At 37.3% G+C, this 21,163-nt stretch overlaps 4 protein-coding genes across 9 annotated transcripts; 1 reads left to right on the top strand and 3 right to left on the bottom strand.

The window, feature by feature from the left end:
• Positions 1-695: 695 nt before the first annotated feature.
• Positions 696-4,742, bottom strand: LOC307007765 (forkhead box protein N2-like). 2 transcript variants are annotated; one of them, XM_079630085.1, is made up of 5 exons: positions 4,588-4,742; positions 3,470-4,085; positions 3,240-3,361; positions 3,029-3,084; positions 696-1,754 (listed from the first exon to the last, which is right to left on the bottom strand). In XM_079630085.1, exons 2-5 carry the CDS (start codon positions 4,037-4,039, stop codon positions 1,462-1,464), a joined length of 1,041 nt encoding a protein of 346 aa, XP_079486211.1. In that variant the 5' UTR covers positions 4,040-4,085; positions 4,588-4,742; the 3' UTR covers positions 696-1,461. The 2 variants fall into 2 exon arrangements, with proteins under 2 accessions (XP_079486211.1, XP_079486210.1); XM_079630084.1 differs by having other exon boundaries at positions 3,470-4,742.
• A 254-nt stretch (positions 4,743-4,996) lies between these two features.
• yif1a (Yip1 interacting factor homolog A) lies at positions 4,997-9,169 on the bottom strand. 3 transcript variants are annotated; one of them, XM_079630087.1, is made up of 9 exons: positions 9,057-9,169; positions 8,709-8,750; positions 8,066-8,307; positions 7,782-7,886; positions 7,363-7,441; positions 6,419-6,476; positions 6,082-6,237; positions 5,884-5,977; positions 4,997-5,806 (listed from the first exon to the last, which is right to left on the bottom strand). In XM_079630087.1, exons 2-9 carry the CDS (start codon positions 8,737-8,739, stop codon positions 5,648-5,650), a joined length of 924 nt encoding a protein of 307 aa, XP_079486213.1. In that variant the 5' UTR covers positions 8,740-8,750; positions 9,057-9,169; the 3' UTR covers positions 4,997-5,647. The 3 variants fall into 3 exon arrangements, with proteins under 3 accessions (XP_079486213.1, XP_079486214.1, XP_079486212.1); XM_079630088.1 differs by having other exon boundaries at positions 8,709-8,747; positions 9,057-9,162; XM_079630086.1 differs by having other exon boundaries at positions 8,709-8,797; positions 9,057-9,157.
• A 2,649-nt stretch (positions 9,170-11,818) lies between these two features.
• fosl1a (FOS like 1, AP-1 transcription factor subunit a) lies at positions 11,819-16,599 on the top strand. 3 transcript variants are annotated; one of them, XM_079630023.1, is made up of 4 exons: positions 11,819-12,371; positions 12,943-13,203; positions 14,174-14,281; positions 14,366-16,599. In XM_079630023.1, exons 1-4 carry the CDS (start codon positions 12,207-12,209, stop codon positions 14,939-14,941), a joined length of 1,110 nt encoding a protein of 369 aa, XP_079486149.1. In that variant the 5' UTR covers positions 11,819-12,206; the 3' UTR covers positions 14,942-16,599. The 3 variants fall into 3 exon arrangements, with proteins under 3 accessions (XP_079486149.1, XP_079486150.1, XP_079486151.1); XM_079630024.1 differs by having other exon boundaries at positions 11,878-12,371; positions 12,946-13,203; positions 14,366-16,593; XM_079630025.1 differs by having other exon boundaries at positions 12,057-12,371; positions 13,009-13,203; positions 14,366-16,593.
• An 855-nt stretch (positions 16,600-17,454) lies between these two features.
• ccdc85b (coiled-coil domain containing 85B) lies at positions 17,455-20,966 on the bottom strand. The gene is made up of 2 exons (XM_079630083.1): positions 20,332-20,966; positions 17,455-20,216 (listed from the first exon to the last, which is right to left on the bottom strand). Exon 2 carries the CDS (start codon positions 20,055-20,057, stop codon positions 19,455-19,457), a length of 603 nt encoding a protein of 200 aa, XP_079486209.1. The 5' UTR covers positions 20,058-20,216; positions 20,332-20,966; the 3' UTR covers positions 17,455-19,454.
• Positions 20,967-21,163: the final 197 nt, after the last annotated feature.

Here is a 21,163-nt window from a genome sequence, read left to right as displayed (position 1 = left end):
TCATACTAGTATGGCAGCCTTCATAGTGTAGCCATGAGTGTAGCCAGGATCAAGAACCACCCAAGGAACAATCTTATTCACTACATTACACAACAGCTGGTATGCAGAGCTTAACCTAAATCTGTATAGCACATGTTCATGATTAAACATTTCTAAAGGGACATTTTTACCTGCACTTTCAAACTGATTGTATATCGCGAAACTATAACAAAAAAATATTTATACATTTATATTTATTTACTTTGCTGCTTTTCATATGTACATTTGGCAGTACATCAATCCATTAGGACTACATTACTATTACGTTTAAAAGGAACATATAAAAGGTGTATTGAAAATCCAAGCCACCCTCTCAGGATGATTACCCAGACTGCATACAAAATGCTACCCACTATTGCAGCACATTTATTACATCAGAAGCACATCTGAACAGTTTTTACTAGCTCACGCTGTTCAAGGTGTAGAAACCGGTAGGTCATCTTAAGTAGGACGACTTTCAGAACACTGGTCTTTTTCTCTCATTTTACCATTATCAAAAGGTTAAGATGTGTAATTTTCATAAATTAAGCCATGCGAGAAGTTAACTTCAATGTTTCACTCCCCAAAGTATTCTAGTTATATCTGTAATATACTAAGAGTTAGCTCATTGAAACTAAACATACTTTCATGGATTAAATCAGGCAAAGATGTCATCATAATATTTCAGTACTTTATTGCTAAATGAGTTGCACATGAAGAGGATGGGTTCAGAGTGTCATTTAGTGTCAACCTGTTTAACATACTAAACTAAAAAAATAAAATAAACACGTGAATAAAGAAAAATGTGACATGCATCATACTACACAGAAAACGAATAACTACAGAATGCTGTAGCATAACAATAATCAACAAGAAATAAGGGTTAGATGTCAATCTTTCCATCTACCCAAACTAACAGCTGGCAGTTTGTCTCAATAATACTTGAATATGTTCAGAATTTTGAACAATCCCATACAGTAAAAACCTAATTTTCTTTACAAAAAAAGAAAAGAAAAAGTACATCAGAACTTTATCCCTCTAATTTGAACCTAGAATACAACAAATCTTTAGATGAATTTTAATAGGAGGGACTTAATGAACAATGGCATGGAAGTGCATTACATATAACTTGTCGACCATGACAATAAACAATAAATATTTTGTTCTTAATGACAGTTCATCATTTTCCAGATGCTTTTTTTCAACTAAAGTAACCTGCAATATACTAATACAAAGGATACTCTCACAGTGCTGTTGTCATTCGCTACAAATGACTTTTCAAATCACTACATTATTTGGGATTGCTTATGTTGCACCTTTTATGACAGTAAGTAAAAGTTCAGGCAGTTATAAAGTGCCAATAGTACATCAAGCCTAGAGTTTTCACAGTGGCCCATCTCCCCATTAACCCTCCATGCTTGTACATAGCACACAGGCAACCTCTCAGTGGTTTCCTCCCGCGAGATCAAGCAGTGACCCTGCAGCCTCCTGAGCCTCTGCATCAAGCTGCAGTATCTCAACCGTCTCCAGGTCCAGCTCTGCGTCTCCTGGAAGAACCAGGTACTGATATTGCTGATACTGATAATAGTGTAACTCAATGTAACCGCTGTCTGCCAATGGATCTTTCTCCGAATCCTCGCCAGCAACGTCTGTAAGCTCCACAGACTCCATGGGGACCAGCTCCTCATGATCTGGTATTAAAGAGCACGGCGGGTTTGAAGACAGAGAATCTAGATCTGAGAAACAGTGAGAAAGTGATGGAATTAGGAGAATTGTACCAAACAGAACAGAACTGAATTTTGTGTGACAGTCACTGTGACTATATTCTTCATATACTTCTATATGAAACTCATTTGCATCATTTTTTTTTTTAAAGGGATAGATCACCCAAAAATGAAAATGTTGTCATTACTTACTCACCCTCAAGTTGCTCCAAATCTGTATGAGTTTCTTTCTTCTGCTGAACTCAAAAGAAGATATTTTGAAGAATGTTTGTAACCAGACAGTTGCCGGTAGCCATTGACTGCCATAGTAGAAAAAAAAAAAATACTATGTCAATGGGGTTACAAACATTCTTAGAAATATCTTCTTTTGAGTTCAACAGACGAAAGAAACTCATAGAGGCTTGGACCAACTTGAGGGTGAGTAAATGATCATTTTCATTTTTGGGTAAACTATCCCTTTAAATAAATGTCTTTCATTCACACAAAATAAAGTCACACTAACAAATACCAATTACTGTACTGTTGCATTATTTAATTAGTAGTGTATGGTAAAAGATGTGTGCAAATAAAGAGTAAACTGTCCGTTATGCGAGACATCTTTACTTAAGTGACCCTGTAGTAAAACAGCCTGACACAGAGAGGACGGCCATTATGTCAGTGGCTATAAGTTGCTAGGGTAATGTCTGGCTGTTACCAAGGCAACAGCTCACAAACATACCGTGTCTGGAAAAAGTGGATAAAGGCTAGCAAACAAAAAAAGTACATGCGAGAGAAGCTAGCACTATATCATACACTACCATTTAAATTGATCAAAAGTGACAGTAAAGGCATTTATATTGTTACAAAAGATTTCTGTTTCAAATAAATGCTGTTGAACTTTCTATTCATCAAAGCATCCTGGAAAAAAGGTATAATTGCCAGCACAACTGTTTTCAACATTGATATAATAAGCCATGTTTCTTGAGCAACAAATCAGCATATTATAATGATTTCTAAACGATCATGTGACACTGAAGACTGGAGTAATGATGCTGACAATTCAGATTTGCCAACACAGGAATAAACTACATTTTAAAATGTGTTCAAATAGAAAACAGTTATTTTGGTCTGTTTTGCTGTAATTGATTGTTAGTATGACAAGCTAAGACCAAAGACCAATTTTTAACCATGGCTGGACACTAAACCAAACTAAGCTAAACTATAATAATTGTGATTAAAAGAATAAGTGGTTAGTAGATTTTCATTAGAGTTTAGTTCAAAAGTTGTGTTGTGAACTTGTGACTAACCTGAAATTTCCATGGTCTCACTCAAAATGTTCTGCCCATTATCAGTCGCCTCCAACCTGTTCAGAATGGGGGTCAGAATATGCGTGTATCAGTATCATATATAAAAAATGAAAGAGTTATTTGTTCATTTGACATCACGCATATTAAATCAGATAATTCAATATTATGCATCATACAGGTGGTGTATTAAAAGAAAGCGAATCAAACTCACAAAACAGGCTTGTTCAACAAGTTGTTGTTGGTACGATGGCAATAATGGGTTTTCTTAAGGACTTCCAGAAGAGCTGGCCGATATTCTGGACAAACACGCCATAATGAGCCCTTTCCAACAGACTGTAAAACAATACAGGAATATTTGATTGAACAAATTAAGCAATCTATACGAGAAGAGATAAGAAAATTCGGATTAATGTGTTTTGGAAGTAAAGGGGTCTGACGCACCTGACTCTTGTCTCGATGTATTCGTTGGAAGCTCTTGCTCAAGGACAGGTTGTGTCGGACAGAGTTCCTCCATCCACCCGAAGCCTCTCTATAGTAGGGAAAGTTGTCGACAATCCACTCATAAATACCTTTCACAGGGAGTCTCTTCTCAGGCGAGTCTTCTATTGCCATGAAGATGAGACTGCTAAAAGAGTACGGGGGTTTGGCAGGGGAGGGAGGCAGTTGTTGGGCAGGAATGGACTCGAAAGTCTTGGGCAGTGTCGTGATTCTGGGCAGGGGCTGCAAGGGCAACAGGTTTCCTCTTTGATGCAACCAGCTGAGGCAGGTCAGGTCATCCTGGTCAGATACTGTGGAGGGACTGGGGCAGTGTGATCCTCCATATACCTGAGGGGTTGATGAAAAGTGAAGATAGGAGGTTGGGGAGGAAGGGAAGGTTGGGGAGGAAGGGAGGAACGTAGGCAGAACAGCGGCAGGCTGTGGAAGAGAGGGGGATAGAGAAAGAGCTTCTGAAAAATTTTGGGGGGAATGTAGAGGAGAATGGGGTGGCAGTGCTTGTGTGTCTTTCTCCATCTGTTTCCCAGCAGCAAGATACAGGTCCACACATTCACCTGTTGAACTGTAGAAACACACAGACATCTTACTATTAATGCACTGTAGATATTATGTACACAGGTGCAAGCATGTCCTTTAACATTTTCTCTTTCTCAAAACAAGCACAGATTTAGAAATTGTTAAATAAATAAGTAAACACACTTGAAGGTATTAAACTCAGGAAGGAGACTGTAATTGCCCTTACACAGAAGTATCATTTCTTTTACAGTACTGATTACACAAGCGAGTAAATCATTGAGCAAGGTAACTTAGTCAAGCGAGAAATAACATACCATTCAACTGGTGCTAAACAAACACAGATAATTAATGCGAAATATTCAGGGTTTATGAAACAGAAATAAAAATAGTTCGACCCTTCTACCACCTAACTAAGACAGAGAGCAAAGCCACATGGTCTATACACCTGAGAAAATGGCGCAAGAATATTAAGTTACATTTAGAATAATTACCCAAGCATTCATGCTCGCGTGAACGCTTTATGTCAAGATAAAAGAGCGAAAACTTACCTAAACAACTGGGTATGAATTTATATCATTCAATCTCCTATTCTTTTCGCTTATAAGTTGAAAGTTTCTGTCAAAAGTGTTTAAATATCTGCAAAAGAAGCTATTATGCCTGCACTATCCCGTCCTGTCTGCGCTGTCCTTTCCCACGTTGCCTTGGAAACCAGAAGGACGCTTTGCAGCCGGCGCGCCTCCTGCGCGACCCCTCCTTAAAGAGACAATCAGCTGGATGAAATAAAACGCGTTTGGTTTGATGTTTGCCGTTGGTACTGATATATGCGATAGAAAAACATCTTTTGTAATTCTAACATGGTTGCAGGATTTTGCCCCAGAGTGTACAGCGCATGTCACAGCAAAAGTCAAGTATTTTAATTTTCAAGATGAAAACAGTTCTACTACACACCTCAAAGGCCTAAATGATGGACTTTATTTAGCTATAAAGAGGAAAACACTGCTATTCATGCACAGATAACCAGAAAAGAAGGGCACTTGAGTTGACCATGTGTTCACCAATTACACATCACACAAGAATCACAGCACTGGGCAGATTAGCATGCCTCTTAAAGGGATAGTTCACCCAAATAAATTGTCATTTAATCCCCCTAATGTTTTCTGTTGAACACAAAAGAAGATCTTCTACAGAATGTTTGTAACCAGACAGTTGACGGCAACCATTGACTTCCACCGTATTTCTTTTCTTGGGAAAACATGAGGGTGACAAAATCTAATTTTTTTGGCGAACTATCCCTTTAAAAAGAAGTCTGGATTTTGTGACACTAAAGCAGCATGGCAAAGTCACAAGAGCAGTCAAATGGTAATTTTCCCATTTTCTCCATGTGAAAATGGCAGAAAAACACAATCCTGTAAAACTTTTAAATTATATTTTCAACAATTGATCTGCAGATGAAGCCAATATTGAAGATCAGACCACATAAATCCTCTGTGAAAAAACACAATCATGGTAAGTCACTTTTTTTTTTTTTTATAACAATGCCAAAGTTTGAAGCCATCCCAGTCCAGCATTGTCATTTTATAAGTTCCTTCATTGTATAAATACTGTAGGTCATCTGACCAAATGAGCGGTGAGCCAGTAAATGATGATTGGCTGAAAGGCAGCAGATGCCACAGTTATGTACAAGCGAAAGCGGGGCTTGACACTCCCTCCTGCACCTATGGAGTCTGCTGAGATCGAAGAAAGGATCTTCATTTTTAGAGAACGAACCTGGAAAAAAATTTTTAAGAATGAAAAGCTTAAATGCACAAGCACCACTTTTAAACAAATTCCTAAACAAAACTCACAATAAAAAACATGAGGGCACAAGAAGACCAAGCAAGAGCAACAAAGTAGCCATCACTGCCAAAGAGCAGTCCACACAACACTGTTAAAATCATCCTGAAAGACAAAGACAAAAAGAGTTTTTAATTCTATATAAAAAAAACACATAACCCGATTACAAACTAGGCTATAATACAATATAATATCCAACAGAAACATACCCCACATATTTGTATCCACTGTAGGCAACAAGGTCAAACGTTGAGAGGTCTGTGTGAACGGTCAGCAAGTAAAGACTGAGCAACATGACTAGAACTTCAATAATGATCCACACCAGAGCTGTGCTTGCACACAAACCCAGAACCTCTGGACTGAACCTGAACATGTAGAGAAAACAAACAAATTATAAATCATATACATGTCATTTATGAATGCCATTTAATAGGGTCACATCAGTGTTACTGAATGTGTTGACTAATTATTGTAATACAAATCCAACAGGGTGTCAATAAAATAACACATCAGTGTGCTTCTCCTATGATAATCACCATTACTCACCGTTTCTGGATTCCTAAAGCCATTCCTGCCAGCAAAATGTAGGTGATAAAAGCCATTGCTAAATGAAAAAAATTTTATAATAATTGGATGAGGAAATCTGAGCAGATAACTCAACTAATAATTGTAATAACCAATTCACTAATACACTGTTTCTGATCTTACTATGATGCATACTATATGCAAATATGTGACAACAGATGCAAATGCAATGTAAGCATAGTTATGTTGCGCACTCTTAGGCCCGGTTTCACAAACAGGGCTTAGATTAAGCCAGGATTAGGCCTTAGTTCAATTATGGCATTTAAGTAGATTTATAAGTGTGCCTTAGTAAAAAAATAAATACTGGTGTGCATCTGAAAAAAACAATGGCACTGACATATTGAAAAAAATATATCAGTGCAAGTTGCTTTCAGTTAAAAAAAACAGCTCAAACATGCATTTTAGTCTGGGACCAGGCTGAAGCCTTGTCTGTGAAACCAGGGGAATATGTCTTTAACAAAGCCTAGTGTAACTCAAGGGAGCAGTAGAGTTCCCTTCAAATGTCTGTGCCATCAGGACGTGTAATTATTCGGGTAGCTAGCTAGTTATAAACATGTTTATAAAATCTAACTTGCTCACAAAGATTCTCTTCAACTGCTGCTCTGCCATTAACTTCAAAAAGTGACCCGGCTGACTGGAGAAAGAATACTAGCCGTAGGAGGAGACAGTTTATGGAAATGTCCACCACATCGGCACTTGTGGTAATGCTGAGAACGCAGTGCATACTATGAATTGTGCTCTGATGCATTTTTAGAGTGCAGTAATGCACAAAATTGAGCTTGAGCTTGCATTCAAATACCTTAGAGAAACTCTAAAATAATGTTCAAGATGTTTAATAATTTATGTTGTAAGCATAGATCAGTGATGTTTCAGGTTGCTCAAAATGAATAATAAACATCAATTACTGGGTATGTAGAGATCTGGAGCATTGACATCATGACGTGGTGTGAGAGGAGTGTCTCTGTGGTAACGTACTTCCCAGTCCTGATGATATCAGAGTAAACATACAAAAAAAAAAAAAAAGCAAAAGATTATATTAAACCTGTTCAAAGAAAGGCAAGACACACCTTTTAAATAATTTTGCAATAAATTCGATTTTCTGAATGCATTTAAATGATGCAAGACTAGTTTGAAATGTATTGATGATAAAGGGACAAAATATAAAAAATTATTAAATAAACTTTGTGCTCCATTTAATCATTTTTAGTTTTAAGAATATTTAGAGACAAAAACATTGTCCAGCAAAGTAGTGATTCGGATTTAAATGAGAAAATAATGTTAATAAACATTCATTATCTCTTTGATTTAGGAATTAACATGTTACCTGATGTGTGTATGGGAAAATGAGAATCATCAGTTTCTTCATGACATATTTGGTATCAACTGCAAATAAATTCTTCAGCTTGTTCACTGGCATGAATCGGTTAATCTGCAGATGAGATTACAGGGTGGACAAAAATAAATAAATCAATTACACAATTAAAATTAATTAACATTTTTCAGAAGCCAGATGCAATGCATGATTGATATCTATAGTTAGATCAGTTGTTTTCACACATTATCATGACATATCCCTGTGTACCTCTTAAGTTAAACATGGCATCTCACCTCTTTGTTCACAATATCCTTGCCTTGATTGGCAAGTGATGAGCCATACATCATGGCAGCATTGGCCATCGGATCTGCAAAGAGGCTGCCAACTCCAGGCTCTTGACCACCTGCTGGCACTTCAGCCATATTATAACCTGAACTGTAGTAGTTCTGGTTGTTCATGGGTGGAGGCCCAGAACTGGTGTCATCAAAAAGAAGTGGACCCCCACTGGGTGGAGATGCTCTGGCTCTGGGTTTTGCTGCATGGAGAGAGAAAAAAAAAGTATGATGAGAAATGACTGATAAAGCAACATCCCCTTTGCAGAACACTCACATAAAAATGATGGCGGTTTATGCTTCTCAAATAATAGGATCATTCTTTCCATTTAATTTTTTACTATGACCTGTGGTATAAAAGCAGTCCATCCATACTAATTACATGTGATGTGGCAAAGAGTTCAGCCAGCACGTCATCAAACTAAGATATCTAATTAGTTTAAGATAACTAATCAGTTACTCTACAATCTGCATTGTACTGTGGTGCCAAACTGCACGTGATGTATTCATTTCAGACTATGCTGATTTTAAAGTACAGTATGTTGTTGTGTCCACCACGTATGTCAAAGAACACAAATATTTTGCCACGTTCTTTCATACGTACTTGCTCGGTGTCCATGCTGTTGAAAATCCATCTTCTCTCCTGCTTTGAATTCCAAAAATAATTTGATCAGCTTCACCACCAGAAAAAATCTGCAATCCAAGCGATTAAAGTCTCCCCACTAAAATGTTACATCTGATGTCAGCATCAGACTAGTAATAATATACTAGCTTGCTATGTTGCTAACTCTGAAAGATGACTAACAAAACATGTCGGATTAATCTTAAATGTGATACCAAACTGATTACAAATACATTTATCTTCATGCGGATACAAACGACTGGTAGTCACGTTTATTATAAATTTGTAATATTGTTTTCTAAATAAGTTCTCATGTTAGCTTATACTCACAGATACGCCTTCACACTTACACCCGCCTCGCTTCGCTTCTCATTGGCTGAGGAGAAATGTGCCTGCGTGGCAGAGATGAGAAACATCACAATTTCATTGGTTAGAATGACGGTTGCGTAGACTGAAGTTTCTTATATTTTGATTGGCTGTTAACAAAGCAATCAAAAAGGTAGCAGCGGTGCGTAGTGCGTAGTGCGTACGTGGTACTAGGCAACCGAAAGGAAAATACACTTTTTTTTTTCTTTTTTTTTTTTTACAGTCTATGATTTTAACACAATAAATCAGTGGCAACTATTAAGCTTCATCCTTTTTATTTCTACATTTTCTTATAGCTACGTTTAATTAAATGTGTAAAAGGAACATGGCTCATTGAATATTTAAATATAAAAATACAACATTTATAAAAAAAATAATATAGGCTATATTAATTAAAATAAAATATTGGTCTAATTAAACTCACTAAAAAGTTAAAAGCTGGGACCAAATGTTGGCCTGTAGTTATTGATAAAATAGTTTATTAAACATATCTAAACATTCTCATCTCATAACAAATACATGTGATTTGTGCATCTGATGCTTGAAAAGAATAGGTAATTTGATTTGTAGAGCCACATTGATACATTTTTTTTTTTTAATTGGTGACATTTGATTGTCAGTATTCTCATAAAAGTGTCAAATCACAACTTCATAAAAACACAGCTTTAACTTGTAAGCAGGAAAATGGTCCTCAATAACTCTTTTATAAGTCTCATGAGTATCATGATAATATAGCCTAGTCTATATTGAACAAATATTTACCTGATTTGGACATAAAGAGAGAGATTATCATAACCGCACAGAGTTGTCCTTTTTCATGATTCACTGTTTTTTGCAGTCATGAAGTTGAGACACCCCAATATATTTGTTGTAATAGTCAAACAATTGAACAATTTATAATCTTTTATGGTCTTTCTCTTATGTTGAATTGATGCGTAATTTATTAAATTCATGTCTTTAATGTCACAAATTCACAATTAAAGTAAATTATACTATGAAAATGGAAATCATTTAAATAAAAGCATTCATCATAATATGCAATAACTATTTTATTTATTTATATCTGGTAAACTGGAAATTATCTGGTATAATGCTGGTAAGAGTTTTGTGATAAATTAAAGAATAGCAACATATTTGGTTGGATACGTGTAATAACTGGCATTGGGGAGTGCCCTTAATTTCTCAGTGTCCAGAACTTCAACATACGTAAATAGTTTGCATCAGTACCAAGCCTTGGGTAATAGCACATCCTATCTCACTGCACAAGAAGCACCTTGCCTGCATGCCGAGGCATGTTGGAGAGTTGCAAAAGGGGTGTGTCATCACAGCATTCCATTCTGCTTATGTCATAATTCACTTAATGAGGCACTAACTCTCTGGATACAACCAGAATTTGCCAGAAGAAATCTGAAAAATCAAAAGGAAAAACACACACAAGAGGAACAGTGACATCACCCCAAAGGAAGTCAACTATTCCTCAAACAGAGAGAAGGCATTTTTAGATATCTCCTGCAGCCATGTGGTTTCATTTTTACAAACATTTCCTTTGGCACAATCAGATTGTAATACTAACCAGTCCAAAATGAGTCATAATGATGCTGAAAATTATGCTCATATTCTTTGAAAAGTGGACATAAACAACAATGACTGTATTTGAATGGTAATTTTAAAAAAAACTTTTTGTGTGTTTTCATGTTATGAATTGTATTTGACCTTCACACAAGACAAATATATTTACAGTAGGCCTATGTAGAAATTGGCTCTTTAAATTCAGAAAGTTAGTATGTCAGAGGGACCAGGAGAAGAACTTAACTATATTTCAAAAATGCCACCAAATGTATAAGAATTAGCCAAGCAGATATTAAAATGCCCCTTGTAATAATTTTAATAACTTTAATACTGGGTGATGATAGTCTTGTTTGGATTTAGAATTATTTCAGATTATTGAATCAGAAGCATGTAACAAATGGTCACATACACAAAAAAGTACTCTCATAAGATGCCAAAATATTTTTCTGACACTGATGTGAACACTGTAACAGGAATTGGGCTGAGAACAACTTACATAAAAAGCACAGGCTTTTTTCAAGTATCTTTGTAAATTTATTGCGCTTAAAATACACCAGATTGCAGGTCTACGGTGAACTGCCCAATAATTTGTGGTTTTCAAAAGAGAGAGAAGGAAAGGTCATGAATCAAGATTTCACTCCATGACACCATGAATCATTTTCCCTTTCATTGGTGTAAGGATGATTCAGCTAAATGGTGAAAAGCAGTGAAAATTGTTTCATGATCCTTCATTCATTCTTAGCATTCATTCAGTGCGTAGTGCTTTAAAGTGGTCTCTCCACAGGAACGTGCTGAAACCTCAATGTACACACACGACTTCCCTTGTGGAAGATCAACCACTCTCTTAACATTTACTCATCTGAAGAGTAGCCTACGTGAACTGCTTTGTGTGACCAATTAAATGTAGACCACACACTGCTTAAGTTTTAACATAAACCCGCATGCTAGTTCAGGAAAAAAAATCTGAATAGATGTATAAACTAAAAACTAAATGATAAATAACGAAAGTTGCTGTAAAAGCTCAAGTTTCGATTTATGAGAGCGCCTATCACTAGCTCAAGCAGAAGGAGTTCCCGGAAAAATCCAAATATGGTCATATACGTAATCTTACATGTGACCATACGTCATTCAAAAGACCGGCAGCACCATTTCCCGTAAGTTGGGAGGGGCGAAAACTGTACGGCTCTTGATCACATATTTATTCTCGTGAACACTTGGAACCAGCAGTCTGGTAGAAAAACAGAACTGTATTATATATATTCTAAAACTTTTGTTTTTACATTTTATCCTATCGCTGTATGCAATATGAACATTTTGAACGTTGACAGAAATTTCTAGACTCCCCCATGTGTATCGTAGTGGATTCTACCGCTTTCCCGCAATAAGGTGGATTTTTAACTTGCTTTTGAATTTCGCGTGAACTGTCAGTGATATAAGTAGGAGGAACCTTTGTGGGAAGCAGACCCAGAAAAGAAAGCAGCAACACAGAGTTTCACAGACTTGGACAACAGTTTTCCTTGGATTACTAAAGAGTAAACGGCATACATGTACAACTACGGAAACTTGGGCAGAGGAATCGACCGGACCTTCCCAGATAGCAGCTCTGGATCAGGCTCGAGGTCTGCATCTCTCACTAACGTTACAACCACTGTCACAACTCAACAACAACAACTCCACCATCAACAGCAACAGCAACAGCAACAACAACAGGTAAGCGTCTCTTATATCATATCTAACAAGTTAATATGTTATACTCTTTTCGGAATTTAAGATTTCAAAACAGTTTCAATTAACATTTCATTAAGTAACGTTATATATAATAAATGACAGTTACAGTACCATTTTTTTCATTGTTCATTAAAGTTATATTACCTCAGTGATTATACTAAAACGCGTAACATATTTATTTTAATAAAAATTAAGTTGTAATTCATATTCATGAAGTAGTCTGGCATGTTTGAATTGTCATGAAAAATTAAATTCCATACGTTTTAAATATCTTTGTGGACCCCCTGGAGTACAATTAGGAACCCTTGGTTTAAATTGTATTGACCAAATAAGAGCAGACAGTAGTGACGTAATGATATAATCAAAAACGTTATTATCTTAATAAGTGTGATTGCCTATTCAGGTTGGTGTTTATATCTGGGTGTTTCTGCAAATACAATAACAATGGGTTTTTGCGTCATAATGAGATATAATAAAGTCTCCTCCTTAAATCTCTGATGCCAATGCCATGGTAACTGATCATATAATAATCTGTGTCTCCTGTACTTTAAAGCAGAAGTATTCTGTGGCAGGATCCAGTCAGTTTGTGCCCAGTCTTAATGCTATAACTTCAAACCAGGACCTTCAATGGATGCTTCAGCCCTCCCTTCTGGGCACCCCGGGGCCATCCAGGGCACTTCGACCATCTTACCCACTGCCACCAAGAATCCCATCTATGAATCCTCAACTTACTCTATCACATCTATCCCGGCCAGGTGTTATTAGAGCAGCTGCTGCTGTCGGCAGCTCAACAAGAAGCAGAAATAATGAACATGTAAGTTTAATTGTCAGTCTGTCTATGTGATGAGTCATGACGGGAGACTGTGACGGCATGGTTTGTCACCATGTTCACCTGTCATCCTCTCCATTTTTGTCGGTGGTCTTGGCCAAAACCAAACCCAGTCATGTGTGTATTCTAAATCAAAGCGTGGAAGACACAGAATGTCTAATATCCTGTTGTGAGTCTGTAGTGTGTATGTGTGATCTGTGATCTGTGAACGTGTTTGCTGATACATACAGTACAGGGTGTTATTCTCATTTGGGCTTATTGAAGAGTGTGAACTATGTATTGAGCTGTAAAAGTATGTTTATAAGACTGATTTTATAATATGCTATATACAAGACGGCATCTACCGAGGATGAATCGCAGAGACGCTCGTTCAATATTAACTCATGAAATCCATCTTGACTCATGCATCCAAGTCTTGAGTATGGCAGGGTGAGACTGAAATATTGAGACAGGAAATGGGATATCATGTGATTCACTGGAGTAAAGTAATATGACTCAGTCCTGAGTCACTAGGGTGTTTGCAGGTGATTCATCAATACAATGACAGGAAGCTGCAAATGATGCTTACAAAAGAAAGAGAGCGAGAAATTAAGTAACGGAATATAAATAGATTCATAATAAGCCATTTACAGAGAAGAAAATTGCCATATTGCCTCAGAATGTAAGGTAGTTGATGATTTTTGAAATATAATAAAAAATCTAATCCCCTAGATGGCAGTATTTCCACAAGTTTAACAACTATAAAAATTGAGTTGACCATGGTTTCAATTAGACACAAAGTTTTATAATTATATAATTTATTTATGATTTATATATATTTTTTATTATCAATTATTATTTGTTTCAATTTTTTTATTTCTTTTTTACATTTCCTATCTGTGTACAATGTCAAACTACCTCATGAATATGAATTTATTTACATGTTTCTTACATTTGCTTTACTTTCTTACTCCAGCTATCCACTGAGGAACTTGAGCGGCGTAGAATTAGAAGGGAACGTAACAAAATGGCTGCCGCTAAGTGCAGGAATCGTCGACGCGAACTGACTGACACATTGCAAAATGTAAGTTCATTTATCTTCATTTGACATTTCCTTTCAATTGAAATGTCTTTGGACCCAAACACTGAACTTTTAAACTTTTCACAGCAAACTGACCAGTTAGAGGATGAAAAATCACATCTGCAGAAGGAGATTGCAGAGCTTCAGAAGCAAAAAGAAAAGCTTGAGTTGGTCTTCGAGGCCCATAAACCCATCTGCAAAGTCCAGGACTCGGACTCGGACTCTGACTCCAGCAATGACCTCCCATCACTGAGTGGAATCAAGATTGAGCCTGCGGACCCTGATCTTCCTGGACCCTCTGGCGAATCAAAGAGTTACACCAAGCCGAATAAACCCAAACCCAAAATTACCATCCCACCTCCAGCTACAGCCTCCACTGTTACCAGCGCACCTCTAGAATTAGAGTCTCTTCATACTCCTGTCCTCATCCCCACTCCATCTCTGACTCCCTTTTCTGCCAGCCTGGTCTTCAGCTACCCCTCTTCTTCAATGGATACCAGCTCAGCGACTTTATCCCAAGCCCTCAGTCTCGCCCCCTCTCAACACGGTACCAGCCAGCCTTCTCGTAACCCTCAGCCGTGTGGTGTCGCTCACCGCCGCAGCAGCAGCAGCGGGGATCAGTCAGATCATTCTCTCAACTCACCAACCATCCTCACTCTTTGATTTCTCAACGTGTTTATGACTTCCAACAGTGTCCTTACTACTACACGCAAGCATAAGCAAGTACTGCATGTGTAATGCTTTTACCTGTGTATTCTGTTTACCTTTATTAATGGCTATTACCAAGTCACTTAAATGCATTATAAGAATACAGAAGCACAAGTTAAAGGTGATGTGTATAACAGTTTTGACGTTGAAACGCTTTCCCCTGTACCAGTTTAATAAGGAGACACAACTATGCCATTCGTTGGCTGATCAGTAATACTGGCTAAACCAGGGGCATGAACAATGACTTGACCGACCAATGACAGACAGTGTGATTTGTTTCGGAAAACGGTTTGAAAATGGTCTTTATTTTTGCTATTTCATTTGTAGTGCAGAAACTACACTTCTTCACACACTTCTCCTTTATGCATGTGTAGTGCAAAATGAGAGGTAAAAGCATATTTCATATGAAGTAGACTGAAATCATCACAGCACATACTGTATTTATATCTAACACTGAAAAGAAAACTGACTGATATTAAAGCCCATAACGTTTGACTGTAGTGGCATTAATAATAATATTATTGATATATATTCATTTATTCTAACTACAGATTTAGTATATCATTGACGGTACTGTCGCAGTTAAATATCTGGCCTACTAGCAAGTTTCTGTGAGAGTTCGAGTTAGTGAGAGCACAACCATTATGCCTTTCAGGAAGGTATGTTTAAAGCAATTTTTATAGTGTCTATTAAGTTATTTATTAGTATGTTAATTTTAGAAATGTTATGGTTTCAGTTGATGGATCTGAATTCGTATTGGTTATACTGTCTTGCTATGCACGTTTGTGGATTTACACAGCCAGCGTAATGCTATTTCTTTGTCATGTCAATTTATGTTTTTAACCTTGGTTTTAAGAAACATAATGGTATAATAACAGTGTGTGTTGAATAAGCTAGTTTTAAAAAAAACTGAAGGGATGCAGCCTACCTGGTTCTTTACATATGTCTGCAACACCACATTTCAACACTGAGATGACCGGTTCACTGTTACACTGGTTAAATTATTTTTTAACTTCACTGAATACTTCAGTGGCTACACTACACTACAGTGGGTTTTCTCTACAAATACAAAAGTGAATGATTCACAGGCCAGTAGAAGTAAATTATTAAGATAGACTCTTTATACTGTATTGGATAAACTATGTTAGATTCTACTATTGCTTGACCACATATAGTTTTGTATCTATTTTTGAAAACAATATTTTTGAAAATACTTTTTACTAGAAACATGTTAAATGCTGTTTAACATCAAATAAACAATTACTGAAAATATGTGCAATATTATGACTTCTGAGATGTTTTGTAAAATAATAGTGCCTTGAAATTAGGAATTCCATTTATTTCTATTCTGTGTGAAAAAAACTGTGTAAGGTTATATATGGCCTCTTAAAAAGACTATTTGTAGCTGTAATGTTATTTCAGGGGGCACACGGATATAAGCAATGGAGTAAATGCTTAGTAAGTTACATAATGGAAAGTGAGCAGGGGTATGAGGAGGGGTTAAGCGCAGTTTCCTCATAGGATGTCAAAAAAAGTTCAGTGAGTCACTAACAGTGTTGATCTTAATGTGATGTTTTGAAAGAATAAACAAGAATCAAATTTCTACTCAGGACAAACTTTCTGTGTTTTCTTTTTTCATGTCATCTGCATGCTTGTGGTTATGGGAAAAATGAATGTGCTCTGCATGACAAGTGTGCGAGGATATGCAGGATGCCATTAAAAAAATGATCATCACACTTAAAAAGGGGGTTTTCACATCTATAGAAGAATATTTTTTTAATTCTCTCTTCTAAGTGTGAAAAATGTTTAACAAAAATCTGAAGAAACTTTTTCCACTATAAAAGGACCTTTAGTGCAATGGAAAGATTCAATTGATGTTAAAGTTTCTTCATGGAACAATTAAGAACCTTTATTTTTAAGAGTGCAATTAATAGCCTATGGTGACAAAAAGATGGAAAATACATTAAAAACAATTAAAGATGAATAGTGGATAAACAAAAGTGACAAAGTAAAAGAGCACGTATAAGATAAAAGAGGCCAAAACATCATAAATATAAAGAGCATATTAAATAAACATGGCGACCCTATTTCCTCCACACTGCGTCCTCTGTTATCGCTCTGATTTCAAGTGAGTCACTTTTGAGAACAAGTGAGACATGAGAACTGAACATATGATTGAGATAATGAAGAGTTTGTACTAAATGAACCGGCGAGCACATGTTCTGCTGAAAGGACCTCTGTATGCCAGTCACAGTGAAAGTATTTCTGGCTCCGGTGCTGCTGTGCAAACAGCATGCCAAAAATAAAACAGTGAAACATCAATAAATGACGGCCTCGTTAAGCCACGACTGGGAACATTTCACCCATGCTATTCAGAAGTTCTTTGTGGGTTATATTACAATATATATATATATATTTTTTTTCATGGAAAGTGAAAGTATGAGGGGAAAAAAGACCATAACAGAACATGGTGTGTCAGTCAAGTGTATTTAAAGCTATCTCAAACACTATGAGCATAGCCTGAAACAAAGCAAATGCTAATCAATCAGAGAGCTGGGTCTTAGCTATAAAACTGAAGTCATTGAAATAATACTGATCATATATTTGGAATAAAAACATGTACAACAGAACAATCCTATGTAGGAGGGGTCTTGTAGAATGCAGCAAATACAACAAAAATGACTATAATAATAACAATATATAGCACAATAATTTTAAACCTACATTTCTGTCAATGTTTTCCCCTCCAAACATCAGTGTCAATTCAGCATGTATTAATTAAAGTCTTGTCAAAGCAACAACTGAACACAAAAAGCTTTGTACAGTGCAGCTATGTAGTTAAAGTGGGGTTAATGCAAAAGAAAGTTAATTTTGGATTCAGTGCAGAGCACAGCAACACTGTTTAGTGGAGCACACGTCACTACATCTAGTGAATTATACTGTCCAGTTCAAAATAAACAAGAAAATAACAATCTCATACTGTAGAAAAGTGGTCTAGTAACATGTGCATTTCCAGTGAATCATTCTTGGGCCTCAGCAATAGCGATACGGCCATATTATGTCACAAAAAAATCTGATCTGCTTACAATGGAGGCTTTGCTTTGCACAATCATTTGATACTACCAGTTCCTCTCCATTGTTGAAAATGATTCAGTGCTTTTTGTAAATGATCTCAAATAGATCATTATAGTATATGGCTCTAATCAGTAAAAATGTGAATCTCTAAAGATTGAAGATTCATTGCAGCCCTGTCATAGTGCATCGTAGGAGAAACATCAGCCCGTGAACAGATCAGTGCACAGTAAAACCTGGTAAAAGTTAGCAGTTTCTCCCAATGTTGTTTAAAATGTCAACCCCAAAACTAAACCCTAATTTGCCCCTATCTACAACCCCTGTAAGAGATGAGAGGAAACATTCCAGCAACACTTGGAAAAACATACATTCAAATAATGCTACTACGATAAATAGGCCTGCAGGAAAATGTAAAGATTTTGAAACATGGTGGATGGTTTCTAGAAAGTTCAGGCCGGTAGGCCGTCTTAGACCAGCATTTTAAGGTGGTCCAGTTGGTTTTCGACTAGCTTAGACCAGCAAGAAACCGGCCACCATGTTCTAAAACACAGCTACCAGCTTAAGGGGAAGATGATGATTTACTCTCATTCATTCCATACCTGTATGACTTTCTTTCTTCTGCAGAAAACAAAAGACGATATTATGAAAATGCTTATGATTCCGTCCATACTTAGGGATTCCCAAACATTTTAGTCAGCTGAAAAACTTTGCCCTAAAATATTTTTTTATCTTGTCTTATTTTAAAATTATTTATTTTAATTTAACATTTTTATAATTTAATTATTAGCTTTTCATGAACCTCATGAACTCATTAACCCCTTGCAGTTCCCTCACAAACCCTCAGTTTGTGAAGCCTGTACGATAAAAGTCAATAGGGTCCAATTCTGTTTTGGACACCTACGATTTTTTTTTTTTTATGGATAAAAACAGTTCTTCAAAATAAACATTCTTCACAATATCTTCTTTTGTGTTCTGCAGAAGAAAGAAAGTCTACAGGTTTGGAATGACATGAGGGTGAGTAAATGAACACAGATTTAGTATTTTTGTGTAAACTATTTCTTAAAGATGGATTTTCCAGCAGGAGGACAGGTTTTGAAAGAAAAGGCTGTCACTTTAAAGCTTAAAAATAATTATATTTTGCCTGGCCCCCAATAATTTCCCTCAAGTTTTAAAGGTCTGCCAACTATAAAATGTTAATCAATGAAATATAGAGAAACTGTACTTATGGCATCAAAAGGCCATGAGTAAACTAGCCTACTGAAGTCCTGGTCTATTTTTTTCACCGAAATCTGAGATGTCATTGTCAGAAAATGTAAACTACTTTTGTAACGTTAGACAAAAAGTCTGTCTCAGCATCAAGAGAGAAGGTTAAGTAATATGGCTCTGCTCCTCTCCTTCAGTCATCTGGTGAACACACCAAGTGCAGCTGGTCTGGACTACCAACACTGCCGGTGCTGGAGCTCCCGTCACCCACATCCCGGGCCACCATACACGGTATGTTGAGATCCGTGGAGCCCCCCGGGCTGGAATCACTTCTGCTCACGCACTCTTCCTCAAGCACCAAACAAAGTTCCTTCAGATCCAGATTCTCCTTCACCAGACCGTCCTGCATCCGCTCCAGGTCGGCGAGTTTCTTGAGGTATCCGCCGAGGTCCTCGCGCATCACTTTGGCCGCGTGATGGCCGAACAGTTGCCACTCACGCGCCAGCTTCTTCACTTTCAGACGGTCGTCGTCCAGAAAGCAGCATAAATCCCGAAGTTCCTGGTTCTCCTCTTGCAGCCGCTGGTTGATGACTTTGAGTTCCCTGATTTCAAGCAGATGTCCCTGCAGTTGTTTATTGACCTCCTTTATTAATCGACCGCGCTGTATGAGAGCGGACATCTTATCCGATTCTTCTTTGCGGAGTCGATTCACCAGCTCTTCCTTAGAACAAGTCAGCAAGTCTTCATCGGACATCTTTGACAGCTCCCGGTTCAATATTTCACTGTCGCTCCCCATATTGTACACAAATTCACCAACAATTGATATTACAGCGGTTAAACTATAAAATAAGTCTTACGAGGCACATGAGATGTCTGTCACTGTAAATGAATCGCAACATTCCTCACCCAGGCACGAAGAAAACGGCCATTTCCTCTTCGGTCCGATATTTATAACCTACAATAAGGGAAAATCACAGTTCTTATATGCAAACAGGCTTGTTTTTGGCCATGTTTAACAATTAAAATAACAAGCTCATCCCGATTAACACACTGAACAGGCCTAACGTTACCTCTCTCTCCTCGGTGTTTTAAATCGTAACTGGCAGCATTAATTTCTCAGTATTTGGCTTCTGGGAAGCACTGAAACACAATCGCGTTTGTTCCTGCTCCTCGGGATGGGATGAGAGGTCAACAGAGAGGTTTAAAATAATCCCCGTGGAGCATCTCTTCTCTTCTGTATTATCAGGGATCACAATGTCCGTCCGCATCCGTCTCTCTCTCTTTTTCTCTCTCTCTCCGCCCTAACTTCCACTCATTCCAGTGCAATCCACGGCATAACCCCGTTATTATTTACTTTCTAAATAGGCAATTAAGACATCAAATCGCTAGCGTTCCTAAAACGCGTTATAAATATGAAAAATAAATAAATAAATCAGAGTCAAAATGTAGGACACGCTGGTTACACTAGTGCTGCATGCGATTGGTCGTTTTTTTAACCAAAAAACTATGCCGGATAATCCGAATCAACGAGGATGAAATGTATAGAGGCAGCCTGCGGGTTTACTTCGTGGTGATTCCTGAGGAATTCGCTGAGATGTTCCTTGAGATTACAGTGTTTCCTTTGGCGGTGGTGGTGGTGGTTGGAGGCAGTGATGTCTTCCCCCATCTCCTCCTCTCCTCCCCCTATTCTCTTCACCCCCTCCCCTCTTCCCTTACCGTAAAATCTGCACTGTATCCTGGCTAGTGAGTGAGTTCCCCTCTCACAGTCACAGCTGTTTCTAATGTCTAAGCTTCATGATACTCCTACCACTGAAGATATACTGTAGCCTATTTCAAAGGCTATTACAAGTTTATGTTGAAATATCTCTGGATGAGGTCTTTCCACTGCTGCGATGAGACTGC

This window comes from Phoxinus phoxinus (assembly GCF_949152265.1).
Source record: "Phoxinus phoxinus genome assembly, chromosome: 12".
Taxonomy (NCBI): Eukaryota; Metazoa; Chordata; class Actinopteri; order Cypriniformes; family Leuciscidae; genus Phoxinus; species Phoxinus phoxinus.
The sequence above is the reverse complement of the archived record's forward strand: the minus strand, read 5'-3'. Positions and strand labels throughout refer to the sequence as shown.